Below are 22,381 nucleotides of genomic sequence, written 5' to 3' on the forward strand. Positions count from 1 at the left end.
GGAACTTCACAGTAGAGCTTCTCTAATCTTTTTGCATTCCTGCATTCCCAGGACATTGCTTGGTTCTTTCTGAGCAACCAGAGGCTGTGCCCATGGTTCTACTTGAGTCCTTACAGCTGTATCTTTGTGATCTTTTTATAGGAACTGTGTTCTGCAGGTTAGCCTCAGGTTCTCGATTGCCCAATTGCTTGATTGTCTTTGTTGGATGTGATACCTTAGTGTGCTCTGCATTTGCTATGTGGTAGCAGATTAAAGACCTATACTTCTAGCCATCTGAGTTTCTGTATCCCGTTAAGGAAGCCTGGTGGGTTACATTTCTCCTGTTGGAAGAGAAAAGGTGTGTAGTTCTTTGAAGTAGGTTATCCCACTTTGTAGTAAGTAACCTTAAAAAAATAAAATCTTGAAGGGAAATGATGTTACCATGTCGGGCAGAGATTCTGGAGAATCAGTGCTTGGCCATCTCTTGAGACAGTCAAACTAGTTGTGCCTGAATTGCCTCCTGAATGTACATAGTTGCCAACCTCAGGCCCACAAAGACTCCTATTTCACTGTTGGTCCTTTGGTTTGATATCTTGGCCTTGAATGTGTGAGAAGCCCAGGTGGAAGCAGCAGAAGATGAGGGATTGTCAAGATATGTCTGCCACCAAGTGTCTCTGTAGGTTCTGTATTGGGCAGTGGACATCAGAGTCAAGTAGCTTACATAATACTTGCATGGGGTAAGGACCTCTGAGGGACCCCACAAATAATGGGGTAGGGACTTCTCAGGGTGCTGTGCTAAAGGCCAGGCTTGCTACGTTTTGTCTACTTCATTTCTAACTTGAGGTGGGAAAGGAGCGGTTAGCAATGTGAAAAATTAAGGATCCATGTGCCTTTTCTGTACGTTCAGTACAGGAGTCTCAGACCTTGTTGAACCAGCAGGCATAGTTTGAATTTTTAGAAAGTGCTGTGGGCACCAGTCACAAAATGGCTGCCATTGAAGTTTAGCATCATGCAATATGGCTGCTGTGGGTGTCGTGACACAGTAACTGTTTCTTAACCCACCAAACCCTGAAAAACTGACCTCCCACATTAAGATTGAGATTATGTTGTGCTGGTACTAGTTGCGGAAATCACGCAGTATTGATTACACACACAATGCTGTTGCTTCCTAATAACAGAGCATTCTCCAGTACTTTTTTGGGGGGGTGATGTCTCCCACACCATACTTTCATGCATCTCTGTCTGTCTGTCTCTCTCTCTCTCTCTCTTTTTCTTTTTTTCTCTCTCTCTCACACATACACATACGCTCACTCACTCTTGCTTGTGTGCATACATAATACATACGAGACTGCATGTACATTTCTCCCTCTCCCACTTGGATATATGCAGGAAATTTTCCAGGAGAGGGCAAAAAAATTGAGGGCAGGGGCACAAAGTAAAAGACTGAAAGGGTGCGACAGGCTAATTTCGCACAGAAAGTAAGAAGCGTGGTGCCTGTACATTTTGCCTCATTTCATGTTTTAAAATTTCTATAAAGTTACTTTTTAAATAAAGTGAAAGTAGGGAATCTGAGGGTTCTGGTTTATCCTGGGGGCACCAAAGAAAGCCTTTGAGGGCTCCTTGGACCTGTGGCTGCAGTTGGTGGTCCCTAAATTAACACCTCATTGTGAAAGTCACATCATAGAGCATATAATGGTTAATAGCTTACTTGCAGAATAAGCTTTGAATTGTTACATGTTCTAAAGCTTACTCAATAATTAATTTAGAAATATGTTTATTAGTTTTTTTATAAAACACGGAGAGAATAAGTCAGAAGTTATAAAGTTGATAATTACATTTCAGTATGCAAGTCCATTTCATAAAAGTTTCCAGACGTCCATAATGTTCATTGAGTTGAAGGGAGATAGTAAATATTTTTTTGATATAGACATAGACATATATTCAATAAATTCACCAGCTTCTGCACTTTTTCTTTGTGCTTTAATTTTAATTTAATTTTTTCATGAGCCAAATTAGTATGAGAGGATTTTCATTGTTTCGCTATTCCCAATCTAGCTGCTGTTACCAATAAAATAATAGGATTTTTGAAAACCGTATGTTTTACTGAGTTATTAAATACCATCAATAAGGCTAACTGTGAGTTAGGTTATTTATTAATTAAAATTTGTATACCACCATTAATCTGTAGATTTTAGGATAGTTCACAATATAAAACTACAATACAAGATAAAAAAAACACAAAATACATAATAAAAACAAGAACAAACCAATAGCCCACTCCCCCACCCGTTCTGACCAAAAATTCAATAATACTTTGCAGGGCCACGACATACAGTAGAACGTTCCTCTTTCACTACATTTTCTCCCAACATATCAAGGTTATATTTGAATTTATTCAGTAAGATACCAGCAAAGTATAATTTTAATCGAATGTGCTTTAAATCTAGCTGACACTGATTTGAATGTTGTTCTGTATGACATTCCACAGTTTATCTTTAATATTCATTTGCAGGTTCCCAGGTTTCTAAACTGGTATATGTACCCCATGTATTCGTCAATTAAGAATTTATAAGTTTCTGACAAAAGTTCTTTGCTATTGTTTCCCGTTGAAATTAAGAAAATTTCTAAATTACAAAGTGGTATTGTTGCCTGATTGATTTGGAACCAAGTATGTTTAAGTACTGCTAATTGTAGTAGATCGCCTGATTTGGGGTTATCACCAATATAAATATCTTTGACATTGAATATATAAAACAATCCCCCCCCCCAAAGAAGCATGCCTAGTTTTAAAAAGGGAGTCTTAACTGATTTAGTTTTTTGAGATGGATGAATTAAATACTGAGGCCCTCTCAAGTTCTGTCTTGGTTTTCCAGGCATTTCCATTGTTATCAAAATTATTTTTGTATTATCTTTTAGTATTGAAATTATATATTTTTATGTGATGCATTGTGGTATAATGGTAATCCTGGAATGTTTGTTGTTGTTGTATATTTAAGATGATGATGATGATGATATATTTATATGGTGCCCACTCAGGGTGGCTTCCAGCAAAATATAAAACTGCAATAAAGCATCAAACATTTAAAACTTCTGTATGCAGGGCTGACTTTAGATGTCTTCCAAAAGTCATTGTTTAATATCTGATGGGAAGGTGTTCCACAGGGTAGGTACCACTACCTAGAAGGCCCTCTGCCTGCTCCCCTATAACTTCACTTCTCACAGAGAGGGAATAGCCAGGAGCTGGATCTCTGTCTGTGCTTTACAATTGGGGTGGAGATGCTCCTTCAGGTATACAGAGTCAAAGCTGAATTGTGCTCAGAAATGGACTGGGAGCCAATGTAGATCCTTTAGGACCGGTGCTGCATTCTGGATTACGGTAGTTGTAGATTCTGAGTCACCTTCAAAGGTAGCCCCACGTACATAAGAATATGCAGCATCGTACAGCATGGTTTTTGCTACCCTCTTTTTGTCTGAATTTATAGATGCAAGAATGATTCCTCAATCTTGATGTGTAATATTAATAATATTAATAAGTATTGGTGATTTTTTTGAAATTATAATAAAAATCTAATAATTCATCATTTGCAAGATATGCTGACTGGGCATATGATCATTTTAATTGCTGCTATCCTTACAAGACAAGAAAGTGAATAATCATCCCATTCTTTTAGCTTTCATTTTATTTGCTGGATTAACAGTTGTAAATGAAATAGAAATGTCAATGTTGGGGGTTATCTACACATAGATATTTATTTATTTTTGCATATTTGCCAATTTGTTTTCTTCAGTTAAAGACCTGCTACATTTCTTTAATTACCTTCATTAAATGCGGCATAACTTTATTTAGGTTCAAGATCATTAACACGATGTCATCTGCAAATAAATTAGTTAAATGTGTTTCACCATCAGTACTGTTGTGTTAGGATTATTGTGTAGCGTGTTTTCCTAGGCAATGGAAACCTTGGCTAATAACATCAGTGACAATGGACAGCCATGTTTTATTCCTCTGCTTGAAAAGCATCAGGGTCCTATCTGTTAGCTCTGACGCGTGTCTATTTTTATATAAATATCTCTATATTTGAATGACTTGTCAATTGCCATAAATTCTAATACCTTAAAAGAGAATCCCATTCCAATTTGTCAAAGGCCTTTGTCACATCAAACAACACAAAGTCCATTTGACTCTTTTAGATTAGTATGATGAATTACATTTAATACGTGGCTGAAGGAATTAGCAGTTAATCAAGTTTTAATAAAACCAGTCTGCTCTAACTGTATGTATTTTGGTGCTAAATTTGAAGGATGTTCTATAAGAACATTTGAACAATTTAGCATCAGTGTTAATTGGAAACACAGTACAATTGCACATGCATTTAACTTGTGCAATTCCAACCCAGTGCAAAAAGAGATTTTAACCTTTCTGCCTTGTTTGGGAAGCAACCTTGTTTAGACGATGGACGCAGGATGCTCCCACAAGATCTCACGAGAACACCCTAGGGGTAGACACCCCCAAACTTCGGCCCTCCAGATGTTTTGGACTACAATTCCCATCATCCCTGACCACTGGTCCTGTTAGCTAGGGATCATGGGAGTTGTAGGCCAAAACATCTGGAGGGCCACAGTTTGGGGATGCCTGCCCTAGGGCCTCCGGGGTTGAGGCATGGAGAGGGCTTTGCTTCCCAAGCAAGACAGAAATGCCTGGCGCAAAAAGAACTTTTCAGCAAGGTTCCCTATGCCCGGCTCTGGAAGCCCCATGATGGGGTGGTCCCCATGGTTTGAGTATACGTATGTGGTTTTGCATATACGTGGAACCAAACCCCTGCATGCTTTATCCATCTATGAGTCAACCTGTTCTTTATCTTTGTTTGGTTTAGGTAACACTATGATTCTGGTTCGTTTCCAGGACGATGGAATCTGTCCCCCTTCCTTAACTTCATTAAAGAGTTTTCCAGGTAGAGGCAATAGAATATTCTGAATTTCTAAATACAAAGCTCCAGCGAAACCATTGGTTCCTGGTGCTTTGACGGGTTTAAGTTTAGATGTACATTTTAAATTTCTTCCTGTGAAATCAGTTTGTTTAAATAATGATTTGGAGCATATGATCTGCATTGCAGTCGACTGACTGACTGACTAAACCAATGAGGTGGGCGAGAAGCAGGCAAATGCAGCCATATTGGGGCACGAGGCATCACAACCCCTTTCTAGAGTCTAGCATTTCTCTTACAGCAGTTAGTTGTCTTGTTTGGTGGAACTAATGGGGGAGAGGGGTTTGGCAGAGCCCTCAGATTTGCAGCTTTGAAGTGAATGGTGTCTCTTGTTCAGCCATTGATGAATTCTTCTGAATCCTACTCACCTTTATTGACACATGAGAACCAGATAATTACTTCCTATGGATAATCTAATGAACAGTAATGGTATTAGTGATCAAATAGTTTTAAATTGGAAGTGTTTAATGCCCTAAACTGGTTTGCCCTCAAAATGATATAAACCTGGTATAAATATAGTAAAAACAACTTCTGGTAAATAGAATTCCAACTTGCCTTGAGTGGGGATGTTGCCTGGGTAAGTTTCTGACCGCATGCTCTAAATTATATTAAGTAATATACACCAAAGCAGCATTCAAAATAAATAAATATCCCAATCCTAATTGTTCTTCCTTTTCTTTTCTTCTGTTTCAATGCAGTGGTACAACACTGGAAATCCTTTTGACTGAATGGATTTCAAAAGTAGCTCTCTTCTTCTAGCCAAAAAAAGGGTCAACCACATCAAAATGAAGCAAGTGCCAGAGATCCTTGGAAATCCTACAGGGAAAACACAGAACTGTGAAGTGAATCGTGAGTGTTCTGTTTACCTGGGCAAGACACACCTTTCTGCCACACTACAGGAGGACGTTATGCCAAAATATAATGGCCATGATGCTCTCCCATTTATTCCTGCGGACAAACTGAAAGATCTCACTTCCCGTGTGTTTAATGGAGAATCTGCAACACAAGACACCAAGCTGCGCTTTGAGTCTGAGGATATAAAAGAACCTGCGACTCCACCTAACACTACACCTGTCAAGAATGGTTCTCCAGAGATTAAACTGAAAATCACTAAAACCTACATGAATGGAAAGCCTCTATTTGAATCTTCAATTTGTGGTGACAATGGAATAGATGTGTCTCAGGCAGAGGAAAATGAGCAAAAGCCAGCAAATAAGGAAAGGAGAAATAGAAAAAGAAGCATCAAATATGATTCCTTACTTGAACAGGGTTTTGTTGAAGCGGCATTAGCATCAAACACATCTAGTTCCTCGGATGAGAAGGTACAGGATTTATTTGCTACCTCTGCTCTTTGGGTAACTCGTGTCAGCTGAAGTTGCCAATGTTTGACCTGTTTTTTCCTAACTGATCAGTCAGGTAGCAGCTGATGGCTCCTACAAGGGTTCTGAGTTTCAGAGTCTAGAGTCTATTGATAAGTCTAGCAAATGAAGTTGGAGAGCATAGACATGCATCCCCATGCTTCACTCATTTGAGTCCGTTTCATCCTTCCCCGTCTCTGGCGCTCCCCAGAGCGAACTTGAGACAGACAATCTAATAATAGGGGAAGTTTTAATAATGTATTTAATTATAATGGACCATTAAGGTCCAGTTTTAAATCATATTATGAAAACAATTTTTTCATCTTCGTTTTGATGATGATGAAACCATTCCAGTTGACAGGCTATTGGAGAGTGACTATTTGTATTAACTTTGATGCACCAAAACATGGGTAGCTAGCCAACGTGGTGCCCTCCAGATAAAATTTCCTTCAGCCCCAACCATCTTGGTTTAGCTACCTATGTTTCGATGGACTGTTTTACTGTTTTACTTTACATTGTGCTGTTTAGCCTTTGTGCAACAGAATGCAAAATGAATCGAGCTTCTAGCACACACTCATTCTGAAGCACTTTTGTTATTAATTATAAAGGTAACAAGGCTATACGAAGCAGCTTTATAGGAAGCATTTTATGATCTGTAAAGAATGTGTTTCAGGGATAGGAAGGAGATAATTTTTCTCAGCTGGGCTTCTGCCTACACTGCCCTTGATTATTTTTTTAAAAAAAGTTGTATTTGCTGTATTGAAGGGATAGCTCTCCAGGGTCATTGTTTGTACAGTTAGGCGCCAAGTAAGAGTCGGTCACGACTGGACCTAATGGTCAGGGGTCCCTTTACCTTTACCTTACCTTTCACTCAAAGTGTATGAATTTCCCAGCAAGAGACCAGGGGAAATAAACTTAAGGGTAAAAAGAAAAGAAAGTCAGTATGGTTGTGTTTCTTTTATGAGTTACTTATTTTGCCTTAAGTAGGTATAATAATCGGAAGCCAGCTAGAAGCTAAGTTGTCCTTTCAATATGCACTCCTGCATAGATGTTAGTAAAGTAGCAGAGGGATTCCATTTACCTCTGATCCATTTACCTCTGATCAATAAGAACCTCCATGTGCTTAATACAGATAATTTCTGGTCCGTGGGCCACTTTTGGCCAGCTATGACATTTCCCCCCCAAAAAACCATACGCACCTGCCAATCAGACTCACAGGTTTCTATGAAGTTGTATTCTCCCTGAAACGGCAGGTATAAAATTTGTGTGTATTTCTTGATCTAAAACAGTCAATGTCCTATGTGGTTCAGAGGGTCTTTTAGCAGTGACTGCAGCCATTCCTCGACATGGATAGTCATGATGATTCACACTCTGGTAGTATCCTAGTTGGATTACTGTAACGTGTTATATGTGGGACATTCCTTCAAGATGACTCAGAACGTCCAGTAAGTGAATAACACAGCTTCCAGCATTTTGACTGGTATGTCCATGACTGCCCATGTTATAACAATTTTGGAAGAATCACATGTCTACCTACTTTGTTCAGAGTCCAATTTAAGGTACCACTGCTTCACCTTTCATGTCTGCACCTCTCCATGTGTGCACCTGCAGCCTCAAGTAGTACAATGCAAGAGGAGCTTTATGAGTTAATTTTATTGGATGTATAAACTAGCCTTAAATAGTACTGGCTTTCCAATACAGCATATGGAAAAATTGTTTGTTTGCTACCATTTAATTCTCTGACGGCTTGAATCACAAATGTTTCTTGGGAGTCCCTGCAGCCTTTGCATGTGGTGTATGAAATGATTCTGGAAGATTGAACAGAAAGAAAGTTCCTTGACCTTTCTAGAATAGTCCACAAACACACACTGTGACCACTGCCTTGGAGCTAGGAACTCAATTTTGTAAAACGAATACAGGGTTGAATCACATAAACCCTGGTAATATAAAGGTAAAGGGACCCCTGACCATTAGGGCCAGTCGCGGACGACTCTGGGGTTGCAGCGCTCATCTCGCTCTATTGGTCAAGGGAACCGGCGTACAGCTTCCAGGTCATGTGGCCAGCATGACTAAGCTGCTTCTGGCGAACCAGAGCAGCACACGGAAACGCCGTTTACCTTCCCGCTGGAGTGGTACCTATTTATCTACTTGCACTTTGATGTGCTTTCAAACTGCTAGGTTGGCAGGAGCAGAAACCGAGCAACGGGAGCTCACCTTGTCACGGGGATTCGAACCGCCGACCTTCTGATCGGCAAGCCCTAGGCTCTGTGGTTTAACCCACAGTGCCACCCGCGTCCCTCACTGATAATATATCCTCAACCTATTTTATGCATGCACCTAAAAACATGTGTCTGTACAGCAGATATGAATTTTATTGGTGCATATGTCAGATAGTCAGGAGTCAGCCATTGCTCCCCACTACACGTTAAAAGGCAAGTATATGCTTTTTGACACACTATGTGTGAAGTAGTACTGAATCTTGTGTTCCTGAAAATTCCAATAACAGGTAATATCTAGGCTCTAAATCAATGGTTGATACCAGTTGTGGCTTTCAGTAGCCGTTGCTTCAACTCCTTTTACTTCCAGAGAAGCTGAGGCTCCCTTGTTCCTTTAAAATTGGAGTTCACTCTTCATTTCAAAGTAATATTTTCTCCCTGTTACGAAATAACAGAAACTTCATAGCCTTGAAAAACTACGATAGGTGCGCTGATAGTTGTATCCCTTTAGCTGTGGATCTGTGGCCCAAACTTAGTTCATATGGCTAAATCTTTTTGTGAACATTCCAGTTAAAGTTACCATTACTGTAGTTTGCAATGCTACAGATACACAGTGTATTGTTACCAATTATGTGTGATTTATGAAACATTCTTCATTCCCTGTGCACTCAAATATGAAAATATATTTGTTTGATCAAGTTGCTAGAATTTGTAAGTGTATGCCTTTTTCTTTCTCTAAAAAGATTCCTGCTAAAGAAGATTGTTCTTTACTACTTGGAAAAGATGACAAAACTCATGTATTGAAGTACAATGTTGGAGACTTGGTATGGTCCAAAGTAACTGGCTATCCCTGGTGGCCATGCATGATTTCAACTGATCCTCTTCTTTACAACTTCACAAAACTAAATGGTATGTCCTCTGTCTTTGGTAGTTTTGCATTTGCAGCTATTGCTATGTTAGGCCCAAAAACTAACAAGGAAAGCCACCATAAACTGGTATCTTTTATGTGTCTCACAAGCTGCACTGAGCTTTTTATTAGAAAAATCGCTTATATAAAGATGAATAATGTTGTAATTTGATTAAAACTATTACAGATATTTTGATCATGGTGTATTGAACTGATCATTTATTACTCATTGATTTATTGTATACTTTACTGACTCTATAGCTAAGAATTAAACCGTTGGTGTCATGCTTTTTGAAAAATAATAAGAAAAATAATTTGAGTTCTTGTGGGTTAATCTCTGGTAGGCGACTATTTTTATAGTTTTCTTTTCCACTCATGCAATTTCCACAGTCAAATCACAAAACATGACTTAAAAGCTTGTTGCAGACCCCCATATAGGGACAATGTTTTTGTTTTGTTTTGCTAATTTTCAGATTTAGCATGATACCATAGCTCATCCAAGAGTCCTCCATATGTTTTGGGCTGCAACAGCTATCAGCCCCAACCATCATGGCCAGTTGTAGTCTAAACATAGAGAGCACCAGGTTGGGAAAGACTCGCATAGTCTCTGACCTACCCCCTTTCTTTCAACCAGGCATAGGCAAACGTGGCCCTCCAAATGTTTTTGGCCTACAACTCCCATGATCCCTAGCTAACCGGACCAGTGGTCAGGGATGATGGGAATTGTAGTCCCAAAACATCAGGGGGGCCGATTTTGCCTATGCCTGCTATAAACCTTGCCGTTGCACCTTCCTTTGAGCCAATGTTCTCCTAAAAGTATAACAGAACCCAGTTATGCAGCTGTTTTTTTTGTGTGCACTGTGGGATTGTCTTGGCCAAGCTGTAACTTCATGTGTGTCACAGTTGCTGTTTTTCAATCTTTAGCCCCACACTACTGAATGATTCTGAAAAAAATTGATTGTTTGAGATTAGTAATATTACTGACTTGTGCAAGGCCTTTTTCAAATGACTGCATTGAGTAATGGCCTATTTCTTTAAACTGTCCAGTTATAACTAATTTATATTTCCAAACTACTTTCTGTATGTATGTGTGTGTGTGCGTGTGTGTGTGTGTGTTCATGATTTTTTTAAAAAAAGAATGTAAACATATATTAAGATATCAGAGCCTGAAAGAAACAAAGGTTAATCCATTTTCCATTAAATGTGTATTTACATTTATGTATGTTTATATTAATATTAATATTTATAGGTGACAAAATAATTATATGTGCCCCTGCTACCTTTTTTCAGGACAAAAGAAGAGCTTTCGCCAATATCATGTTCAATTCTTTGGAGATGCCCCAGAACGAGCATGGGTGTTTGAGAAGAGTCTTGTACCGTTCAAAGGAGAAGAGCAATTTGAGCAATTATGCCAGGAAAGTGCAAAGCATTCCCTTACCAAAGCAGAGAAAATAAAGGTAAATATTAATGTATTAACATAGTTGTTCAGTTATCTGCTTGAATGTTCACATGTGCCACTGCATGCATGCATATTTATTTATTTCAATTTATATACCGTCCTTTATCCAATGATCCCAGGGCAGTGTACAACATTAGTAACATAATTTACACATCATAATAGCAGGCCATAGAATAAAGAGGATTGTTTTCACCTGGCTGCTAAAGATATGGAATGATGACACGAGGTGAACTTTTCTCGGGAGGGCATTCTATAGATGCCACCGCAGAAAAGGCCCATTCTCATGTTGTCACACTTACAGTTTTAGCATAATACCATAGCTCAGCCATGTTACTTATGTCATGTTGTTATTGGGTGTATTGCTGCTTCAGCCATGGCACATTTCTTTCCAAGTCATTGTTCCATGCACAATTCAGCACCTCTTGTTTAGCTTTTTTTTTTTTACATTTTGGAGTAGAAGCTTCATTTGGATATGTTAATAGTAGGAGACTGACATTTTTCATCATTCACATGGGTAAGGGTTTCATTTCATTCTCTTTTGTTGGTGTGCTTCCCTGCAGATGTTAAAACCTGTTTCAGGAAAACTACGCCCCCAGTGGGAAATGGGTGTTAAGCAAGCAAAAGATGCATTGTCCCTGACAGCAGAGGAACGAAAAGTCAAGTACACCTTCATTTATGTTAGGGGAAGACCTCTTCTCAATCCTCAAGTGGCAAAAGAAGCAGGTCTTGCTGTAAAGTCTCTGGAGGAAATGGATAAAATTTACACAGATGAAGACATTTCTCAGACTTTGAAATCAAAGAAAGAATCTGATATTCCTACCAAGAGGAGGAGAGCAAAACAGCTTGCATTGAATGAATCAGATGAAGGCATTGAACCAGTTAAGAATATCACCCCTGAAAAAGTCCTTGAAGGGAGAGAAGCCAAAAGGAGCACAGGGTCTCCTGTTGCTAGGAAAAAAGTTGTTGCGTACACCCCACGAAACAGAAAGGGAGATGCAGTTTCTCAGTTCTTGGTTTTTTGTCAGAAGCACAGAGATGAGGTTTGTGAATTTTCCTTCAGAACTTGTATTACGAAGCTTAATTCATATGCATATCTGTTTTTCTTGTGATAGTATCTCAGAGGTGCCACAAGCACTCTTAATACATGAACTCTAGCTGTTCTCTCATAAATATAGACACATGCACACATGTGTGCATACAGAAACCTATTAATATATACCCCATCTTTCCTCAAAGGAGATCAAGCATAATGCACGAGGTTAACGTATTTTCTCCTGGCATCAAATATGTGAAAAAGCTTAAATTGAGAAAGTGACTTGTGGTGGCCTAGAAGCATTTGATCCCCAAAGCAGCATTATGCATTGGCTTACCTGCATAAATGAGCTTTTTAATCAAAACAGAAGTCTTGGTTATTGAGGGTGGAACTGCTAACATTTCTTCAGTGTTAGATAATGTAAACAAGTTCAGATCTCATCCTCACCTCAACCACCATTCTATATACAGACTTAAAGGGTTGTCCATTTCTGACCCAGTGTCTGTCCTCCCTTTCATCCACCTACAGTATTTGAAATACATTGATACAGTAGTTCTGGGTTTTCTTTGGTGGGGGCAGTTCAGTTTGGAGGGCAGATTTAGGTTGGGGGAACAGCATGGATGAAAGGTTAAGCCCTGTGTGTATTTTGCAGCCCCAATCATTACCTTGGCAGATGCTTTGAGGGAAAAGGGGATATGTGCTTGAATCGTGTGTGTGTGTGTGTGTGTGTGTGTGTAGAACGGTGGTACTGGTAGCAGAGTACTCCTGGTGATGAAGAGAAAATCATAATTGAAAATGAGCACCTTTTATGGGTATTTTGCAAGTGAAATTTGCCAGGCAAAGGCCAAATATATCTGAGGCAACATGAGTACAGCTGTTAAGAGAACTACAAGCCCATGTTTGAATGATTAGGCAAGCCAGACTCCCTTGGTTTGTTCACAGTGGGGGAATCCTTTTCAGCCTTAGGACCACATATCTTTGTGGGTAACGTTTTGGAGTCTGCATGTGTGGATGCAGCCAGAGCCAAAAGTGGGTGAGGCCAGAGTCAAAAGTAGGCAGACTTTCACCTTTTGCACAGTAGGTTGCATTCCAGCCACACAAAAGCCAGAGGTTTCTACCCCCTCTCCATTCCTCCATCTTCTTGTCTCCACTGGAAGTGGTGAGGCAGAAAAATGTCCGCCTTTCTTTCCACTCTGTAGTATTAATCTGAAATTGTAGGCACAGTGCTGCGCCCAGAGCTCAGAAACTGCTTGCACTAATGAAATTCCCTGTTGCAAAATGCACCTAGAACAATGGGGGTTTCGAACACTGGTTTTCTCTCTCCCTACCACAATTGTTTCAACAGAGGCTCCCATGTAGGTTTGCATGGGATCCTCTGCTAAAATGATGGGGGTGGGAGCATCATTTTAGTAGGAAGTTCTGATTCACACCCCTTCCTGATTCAGGGAGGGGCTATGCGTCAGAATCCCCTGCTGAAAATTCCCGCTATTGTTTTAGCAGAGGACTCCATGTATATTTGTACAGAACCCCCTCCCAAATCAGTGAGGGAAATGCCCCTTTTGGCAGGAGATGCAGATAGGCCATGTGAAAAGTTGTGCTAAAGAGAAGCACATCCCTTTCCGTTTCTCTCACCCATCAGTCCTCCCAGCCATCACGGGTCCTGTAGTTTCAGCTGGAATGGGGACAGGATCTGTCTCAGGAAGAGGAAGAGGACCCCACGGCTGGCAGTGGGGGAAAGTTCAGGTACTGATGGAGAAGAGAGTCCTGCACTGCTGTTGCCCTTATCCATCTCTTCAGAGCCAAGTTCCCAGGTAGCCTAATAGGTACAGTGGTACCTCTACTTACAAATAACTCTACTTACGAATTTTTCTACTTACAAATGGAGCTCCATCCGCCATCTTGGATGCGGTTTAGATAGGATTTTTTTCTACTTACGAATTTTTAGATAGGGTTGCTTCGACTTACGAAATTTTTCTCCCAATGCATTCCTATGGGATTCGACTTACAATTTTTTTCCGACTTACAAATGTGTGTTCGGAACACATTAAATTCGTAAGTAGAGGTACCACTGTAGCTGGAATATGGGTGGAGCTGGTTGAATTGGAGGTGTGGTGAGAGATGGAGAGTTCAACACACGCCCCTCCCCATCAGGAGCACCCGCTTGCAAGCAGAGTCTTCTCACTTGGGACCAGACTGGGAGGGGCGGGTCCATTGTCTAGCTGTGCATCCAAAAACTCCTACTTGGGAATCATTGAACCATGTACTTAGAGCTGATGCTGAGACGGTGTGCTAATTTTATGAATAAAGCTTTCAGGATTTCCCAAATTGAGATTTGGAGTATTTCGTCTGATGGTGGGAGTCAGGGCAGTGATGTCAGCTGATGGGTGGGCAGGTGTGTGTGTGGGAAACTGCCTCACAGGTAAAATTTGGACACACACCCACCCCATGGGCCAAGAAGATTGGCCCACAGGCAGGCAGGTTCCTCATCTTGCCTTAAATTGACAAAATAGTTGGCATGTTCTATAAGAAATCCCCCAGCAGACCATCTTGATAACATGTATTGAAACAAAAGGTGACAACCTTGGATGTTTGATATTTCCTTAAATGTATCCCATGTCTTCATGGAATGTTATGGAATCTGCTTTTAAATAACTATAGTGGGTTTTTTAAAAAAACTATTTAGAGTGATGCGTGCCCCTGCAATTTAGGATGACACTTCAGGATTCTGATGAACTGGATTATAGTCCACAAAGCTTATGTCAGGAATGGGGAACTGGATCTCTCTGAGGGAACTTGCTCACCCTCCACGGGCCATTTTGACTGCTGGGCTGGGCTATTGGTTTGTAAATCACTTGGTGTCATCTTCAAAGCTCTGGCAGAAAATGGAGAAATATCCGCCTGGGTTGTCCTCTTTTTCTGGTGTGCCCCTGTTGATTTTTTGATGGCTTTTGGTACCATTGACCATGGCTTTTTTTTGTGGAGAGGCTGTTGGGAGTGGATGGCATTGCTTTGCTAACTGGACGACCACTTAGGGAGTTTTTTATGACCTTGTGGAACCTTCAGTGTTGAGAGGCCACAGAGTTTGATTTTATCCCCCATGCTGTTTAAAATGTATATGAAACCACTGAATGGGATCGTCCGCCATTTTGGAGTGCGCTGTCAGCAATATGCTGATGCTGCGCAGCTTTAGTTCTTTACGTGCTGAATCAGTGTCTTGCCTTAGTAATGGATTGGATGAAATCCAATAAACTTCAGTTCAATCTGGACAAAACTGAGGAACTATTTGTGGGTGGTTACCTTGACCGGATGAGTGGGATATGTCCTGCTCTAGATGGGATTACACTCTTTCTGAAGGAGCTAGTGCATCACCAGTCTCGGTGCTGGAGAACAGCTCTCCTAGCTTGCCCTCTGTGGATGCTGAGCAAGCTGCTATCAGCTGCAATGCCCCAGAGCATGTAGCTCTTGGCAGTTCTTGGGCTGGGTTAGCATTTCCCGCTGCAACATCACAGATCTTTTAGTTGCTGGGCTGACCCCTCCCTCCCATACTCGTGGGTTGACTGAAGTGCTCTCAGCAGTGGTACCAAGCATGCAGCTGCTCACCAGGGTGGCCCAGCAGCGTGGTTCCCCCAACATTAAACAAAGCACAGGGCGAAAAATTGTAAGCAAGCCCTGGCAAGGAGGAATTGCCTGAGTGACTGAATGAACTGCAGGCCTGCAGCATTGCCCAGAAAAGGCTAAGTTGAAGGTGGCTTTTTGCTCTGTTCTTCTGTGAGACGATGAAGAAAGGGTGAGAGAACAGAGAATTCATGGCAGAGACAGGACTCAAACCGGGGACCTCCTGACTCGTAGCTCAGTCTCTTGACCCCAGGCCGTGGTGGAGAACCTGTGGCCTTCCACATGTTGCTGGACTACAACTCCCATCCTCCTTGACCATTGACTGTTTTGGCTGAGGCGGATGGGAGTTGAGTCTAACAACACCTGGAGGATCACAGATGCTGTGCCAGATCAGAAGTTTTCCACTCCATAATTACAGATCATATTTACTTGTTTAGAAAAAAATGCTCCACTTTTCCTTATAAAATAAACTCAAAAACCTTTGTACCCAAATGGAAAAATAACATCAAGCACAATAAAATGTTCAAATTAGTGTAAAGCTAGTTCAAATTTCTAAATTATGCTAATAAGCATACATAAACTCATACAGTACAAATAAATATTTTGCCTTCTGGATCCCACAATATGAAAATGAACCTTAATCTCTACTCTATTACTTTTAGATGCAGAGTGTTAGTTTTGACTACGTATATGTTTTAATTCCTACTCTGAACGAGTGTTATGTTTGTTCAGGTGATTGCTGAACATCCAGATGCCTCAAGTGACGAAATTGAAGAGCTGCTGGAATCACAGTGGAACATGCTTAGTGAAAAACAGAAAGCACGCTATAACACAAAATTTGCCATAGTGACCTCTCCTAAATCTGAAGAAGACACTGGTAAACGTAAAACTGTGCTAGTATACTCTAACTAAGTTTGATATATGTGGTGGTGTTAACCTAAGCACACAGCTTGAGACTTGTAGGGGGGGCAGACTTTGCTGTTCTCCACTTCTAATTTTGGTGTGTCGTGATGATAGCCGTGAATGCAGTCTTTACAATAAAAGTCAATAATGTCTGCATTTCTTGGTCATTGTTCTGCGGAGTTTCTCTGTGTAAAACTACTGTTTAGATATTGCTGGTTTCTCATTCCCTTCCTGTCTAAGCAGCTGCCTCACTGTTAGCGAAGTGAGAATGGTGGAAATGAGGAGAAATAAATAATCTTAGCATTTAAATGTTATCATTAAACATATTCAAACTTCTTAAAATTACAGTGTCATTTGTAATTTTATTTCCCTTTCTTTATAATAAGTGAAACTGTTGACATGCATAAACATCAGAAATGCATGTTTCCAAATTATAAATGACCAATTGAGCACTGCGCTGGTCTTCTAGAATAGCATCACAGCCTGCAAGGCATTTTGGTTGGTTGGTTGTTATTAACACTTCACTCAATATCCCGATATAGTCCTAAAAAGTTCTTTGGAATAGCTAATAAGCCTGAAGGAGAAAGGGAGGGATCTTTCTCAGTAAAAGTAGTAGCAGTAGTAGTAGTAATAAAGTGATATTTAGCATATTAGCTTCATTAGATTATTATGGAAATTTTAAGCCATCAGGTTGCTGCTTTGGGCAATGAGTGGAATGAAGGTGTGTTTGACAGGTTTGTCAGTTTTGGAAAAAAAATGTATAAAAAGTGGAGTCGGTTTTGTTATCTGTGTATGAAATAACATCTTGTGGGAAAGTTAACAACTTTGTCGTAATGTGTAAAATAATGGATGTCTATTTTAAAACAAAACAAACACAAACAAACAACACTGCACAACATTCTGTATCTCTAAAGGTTCATCACAGAAGACTATGGGAGAGGCCAAGCGTAAAGTGTTTCAAGAATCCCCTATAAGGAGATCAAGATCCAGAAGTAATTGAAATCTGTGCTGTGTACTATTTATGCATTATGAGTAATTCTTAAGCCTGCCTTTTATGTAATTGCTCACAAATCATCGTTTTTTCTCTCAGATGTTGTGTTCCTTTGGCTTCAGAATTTATATGGCTCCCGAATTAAATACTTGAGTGCTGTAGTGCTGAATTTTGTTCAACTTCCTGATAGCTTCGTCCCACAAAATAATCAAAATGAATATAGCTTATTTCATTTCTATACAATATGTATTTCATGCTTGGGCATGTTTTTAGCAGTCTGCAAATGATCACCATTGTATGCCAGTATAGTTTATACCAATATATTATGTTCAGAAAGCACTGGCGTATATAATAACTGCTGGCTGTGGTATTTTTAAGCTTCCTAATTGACATGAATCATGTCTGGACAGTTATCTGTAGCTGTAAAAAAAATAGTTTATTAGCATTTGTTGCAGCATATCATATTATGTTCTGAAGTTGAAGTTCTGACTGTTACATGAAGCCGCTGGTCCTCAAGGCACTTCTGTTGAGATGGGGAAAGCAGTTGAGATGAAGCTCATTACTTATTACTTTTTACATATAGATTCAGACTGCTAAGAAGTTTGCCCTTTTTTAAAGTAAGTCTTTACAGCAGAGCTGTTGAAACATAGATTGGCTGCTGATCCTTTTGTTTTGGAGCTACCTCTCTGTAACATGGAATTTGACTACTTCATCTCCCCTCATATGTAAACATTCAGGGTGTTGATGGCATTTGTTCTCCTAGGCTTTGATTGAGACAGAACATTTAAAACGGGGTTTTCTTGGCCTTCGTACAAAATAAATTCACATGCTACATATATTGCTAGACGTCTGCCAAACTGCGAGAAATGGCACTAGTGATCTCGCAGACAGAGGTAACTGAAGCCTTCCATTCTATAAGACCTTAATTCTCGGGAAGAAATTATTTTAAACCAAGAGTAAGACTTCAGATTGTGGGTCCATTGGTAAATTGCTTGAAACAAGAAAACAAATGTTAACTTGCACAATAACCCTGTGGTGTGTTTTGATAAGAAGCTTAGCCCTGAAAAATTTGCACTGTAAAACTAGTTTTAGAAACAGGACTTGCAAGCCCCAGGCTTTTAAGGGTTAATAAAGCATATTAAAACTGATGAAAACTAGATGAGTTCAAGATACTTTCTAAATGAGCTTTAGATCTTTTTCATGTAAGTTTCCCCCCATCCTCCTGCTCCAAGGTAACTTACATGGAAATAAAAGAAAAACATTAAAGAGGACAAGAAAACCTAAAGAAGATTTTGAACCTCAGGAACTACCTAGGAAAAGGCTCAGGATGGATAAGAAGAATTACCTAAAGGTAACTACATTGTTGGCTTGTTTGGTACATTATAAAAGCACCAGACTTGATTATATCTTTCAGTTTTTCAGAGTTCCTATAGTGTTCTGTTTCACTGAAAACGAACGCATTAACTATGAAGTGGTTACTCAGAATGAATTTAAAACACAAGTTTGGGGAGTATTTGAATACATCCCCTAGGATGTCATATGCCTCATTGAAGCTGGCTTTTCCTGAACCTTTTTGCCAAGTACCGGTAAGTGGGAGAGGTGTTGTCAGAAAGCCAAGAGGGGGAAAGATAATGGACTGTACTGTATTTGGGAAAACAAAAAACTTGCATGGCTCTTTCCCCCAGGAACACTGTAGAGCAGGCTTCCTCAAACGCGGCCCTCCATATGTTTTGAGACTACAGTTCCCATCATCCCTGACCACTGGTCCTGCTAGCTAGGGATCATGGAAGTTGTAGGCCAAAAACATCTGGAGGGCCGAGGTCGAAGAAGCCTGCTATAGAGGAATACCGCTGCTTTTTTAATGCAGCATTCCTTGCACTAATCCTCTTTCCATCTGAGATCTATTTGCATATCTAACTGTCCTTCACAATGAGCAAAGGGGCGGAAATGCTGAATTTTAATAGGCCTCAATTCCAGAATTAAGATGGGCATACATAAGTGAGAAAGAACAGGCATAGCTAGACCACACACCCATTTCCACATTTGGTTTAAATGCTCACTTGCTAATGTTCAACCAAAATTAGCTCTCCTGGAACTTAAGCTCATTAGATCTAGCCCTGTCATCTGGCAGAAGAGAACACATCTTTGCCCTTTTCTGAGTGATGGCCTTTCAGGGTTTTTTTTAAAAAAAGAGTATTAAATGTCTTCTCCAGGCTAAACATACCCACATCTTTTAACCATTTCTCATGTCTTGTTTTCCATACCTCTGGCCATCTTCGTTGCTCTTCTCTGAATGCATCCCAGCTTGTGCAGTGCAGAGCAATAGGGCAACTTTCTTAAATATTTTGCTATGCAAAATTGTACACGACAGTCATATGAACACCAGTGGCCATCTTTAATACATAGAGCATGGGATATATTTTATAACCTTTTAAAACAAATTTTGAGGGTTAGACATGCACGCTTAAAATGGTTTTTAGTGTTGTGCAATTCAGTATCGGAAATCACTATACAATAAAGTAGGTTTCTGTGGGCTCCTGTTGATATTTTCTTGGTTTGGATTAGAGTGCATTGGCTTTCTGCTCTTTGATTCTATGAGTGCATCAATTTTTCAGTTCTTGTTCGTGAGGGAGGTATTTGCACATAAATTGAAAATATGCATGAGGTGGGCTTTGCTCTTCTTACTCAAGGTAGCCCAGAATTTGCAGAACAGTTGGTTAAGTTACACTTTACGTAAGTTAAGCTTAATCTTACACAAATGGGACTCTTACCTAAATGTGTACTCAGGATTTCAGTGGAATCATTCATGGAATAATATTTTAGACCATAAACTTATAACTTGGTAAATTTAAGGCTTGATTCAGACATCTTTCCTGCTTGTTTGGAATTTGAGGATTCCGTATCTATCTTAACAGTGTTCTGAACAATTGGGAGGGGAGGAGAAGGTTTAGGAACTGATGGGTGGCCCTCATTTTCTTGAATATGGAGCTTTTCAACATCCAACCTGTCCTTTTCAACAACTGCAGCTGTCTTTTTTTATATAAAAAAAAATGCTGTTCGTCACTTTGCTCCAGCAGCAGCTTGTGTCTATGATTTGCCCAATAAAGCTGCTGTCTCTGCCTCTTGAGAATGCTGAAGTGCCTCAATCCACAAGAATCCCAGCAGGAAGGAAAGCCTGGCTTTTGCCCCCTTGCTTAACCCATTTTTTATTTTATTTTTAAGCCGCCAGTCTTTCCCTGTTCCTCCCCTGTCCAGGGAATAACTCCAGCCCTAACCCCTTCAGGAGCTGTTGCTGTGAGCTTGCCATACTTGAGGGTGGCAAGGGAAAGTACAGGTTGAGCAAGCTCAGTGCTTCCTAGCCTTCGCCGACAGATGGTTGCGGCTGTAGGCAGGGAGCCCTCCAGGGCTTTGAATGGGCTGAAGCAGCTTCTGTAACCAGCCACATGAAGAAGGTTATACTGTCCCTGGTATCGCAGCATCGTGGATAACACTGCAACTCCTTGGTGTTTCTGTTGGCATGTGTGAGTGTGTGCGTGTGAGAAATTATTTCCTTTGGTTTCAATTTTGTGCTGTTCTTTACACTGGATTAGGGTGTCCATGTGTCCTCTTTTTCCAGGAAAACATTCTCTTTCTCAGGGGTAAAACTTGTTTCCGGGTGGATTTTTAAAAATTTGTCTCTGGCTATACTTTCTGGATGAGACATAGACGTAACTGATGGTTGAAGACTTGCTTTCTTCTTTTCTCCTGCCCCCCCCCCCAAGCAATATATCACAGATTCTATTCTTCTTTCTTTGGCGATCAGTCGTAGCCGAGTAAGGTTGTCTTCCATAAACATGGTTTTAACAATGAGTCTGTAAGTGACTGTGGAGGCCAATTCTGGATCCACACGTCCTTCCACCGGGGGTGGGGGGGTGGGCCATAGGTTTCCGGGCAGGAGTTGATCACAGTGTGGATTTGCCAAGCGTGCCTTCCTCTTAGTACGTTTCTCCCTTGCGTCCTGAGTTTGAGTGTCTTCAGAGCCCAAGGCACCTTTGGTAAAGGCTGTTCTCCAGTTGGAGCGCTCACATGCAAGTGTTTCCCAACTGTTGGTGTTTATACCACATTTTTTAAAATTTGCCTTGAGACAGTCTTTAAAACTCTCTTGTTGACCACCAGCATTCCGCTTTCCATTTTTAAGTTTGGAATAGAGTAGTTGCTTTGGAAGACAATGATCAGGCATCCGCACAACATGACCAGTAGGGGTATTTAAAATATGAGCCGTTATAGCATCCTCTTTTTTGCTCTTCACAATATAGCAACCGTACACTGGAAATAAGTGAACACCTTTTTGCGATGAAGTCTCTGCCACATTACTCGCTTTGTCCCTTTTTGATGAAATCAAAACATGTGGTTATAACATGGTTTTTAAAAAACAGTCATTGAGAATATAATTGGGTAGCCTTAACTTAGTGAGCACAATGTGATTTCAAGCATAAATGGAACATTTCATACTTTTATCAACTTGATTGGTCAAAACAAAGTTTAGCACCTTCTAAAATTCATTATAGAAACCCTTGATATCAGCACCAGCCAGATTTATGGTTACAAAAATGCTGTGTTCTGGATAGACCATGCCTGCAACAGGTTTGTGTTTAACCTTTAATAAATGATTGTTTTGATTGATAGTTTCTCACCTTCAAGAGATTCCATATAAATGAGATGGATATGGTGGGGTTTTTTTACCTTCATAGTATCTTCTGTAGTTTTGTATTGCAAAGACATTTGCCTGGTAATGTCTACATTTAGATTAGGTTTTTTATTTTTTCATTTCATTTCATTTTTATTTATTTTTTTGTAACAGAGGGAGACAAGCAATGACAAAACAGCAAAAACAAACTCAGCTAAAGTCACAGAAACATCTTCACAAAAGAACCAGTCAGGTAATGTGGTCAGAAC

At 40.1% G+C, this 22,381-nt stretch overlaps 1 protein-coding gene across 3 annotated transcripts in view; it reads left to right on the top strand.

Moving 5' to 3' along the window:
* Positions 1-22,381, top strand: part of NSD2 (nuclear receptor binding SET domain protein 2) — a 67,953-nt gene that overhangs the window by 9,651 nt on the left and 35,921 nt on the right. Inside the window, exons 1-9 of one of the 3 annotated variants that reach the window (XM_035137435.3) lie at positions 4,852-4,931; positions 5,663-6,286; positions 9,282-9,447; positions 10,736-10,902; positions 11,465-11,944; positions 16,285-16,429; positions 17,370-17,447; positions 18,679-18,797; positions 22,287-22,365. In XM_035137435.3, the coding sequence (XP_034993326.3) occupies positions 5,693-6,286; positions 9,282-9,447; positions 10,736-10,902; positions 11,465-11,944; positions 16,285-16,429; positions 17,370-17,447; positions 18,679-18,797; positions 22,287-22,365 (1,828 nt within the window). In that variant the 5' untranslated portion in view covers positions 4,852-4,931; positions 5,663-5,692. Of the gene's footprint in view, positions 1-4,851; positions 4,932-5,662; positions 6,287-9,281; positions 9,448-10,735; positions 10,903-11,464; positions 11,945-16,284; positions 16,430-17,369; positions 17,448-18,678; positions 18,798-22,286; positions 22,366-22,381 lie in introns of those variants that run through there. The other 2 variants (XM_088670010.1, XM_088670011.1) reach the window with 2 other exon arrangements.

The sequence above is a fragment of the Zootoca vivipara genome, chromosome 5 (assembly GCF_965207765.1).
Source record: "Zootoca vivipara chromosome 5, rZooViv2.hap1.1, whole genome shotgun sequence".
In the NCBI taxonomy this organism is placed as follows: Eukaryota; Metazoa; Chordata; class Lepidosauria; order Squamata; family Lacertidae; genus Zootoca; species Zootoca vivipara.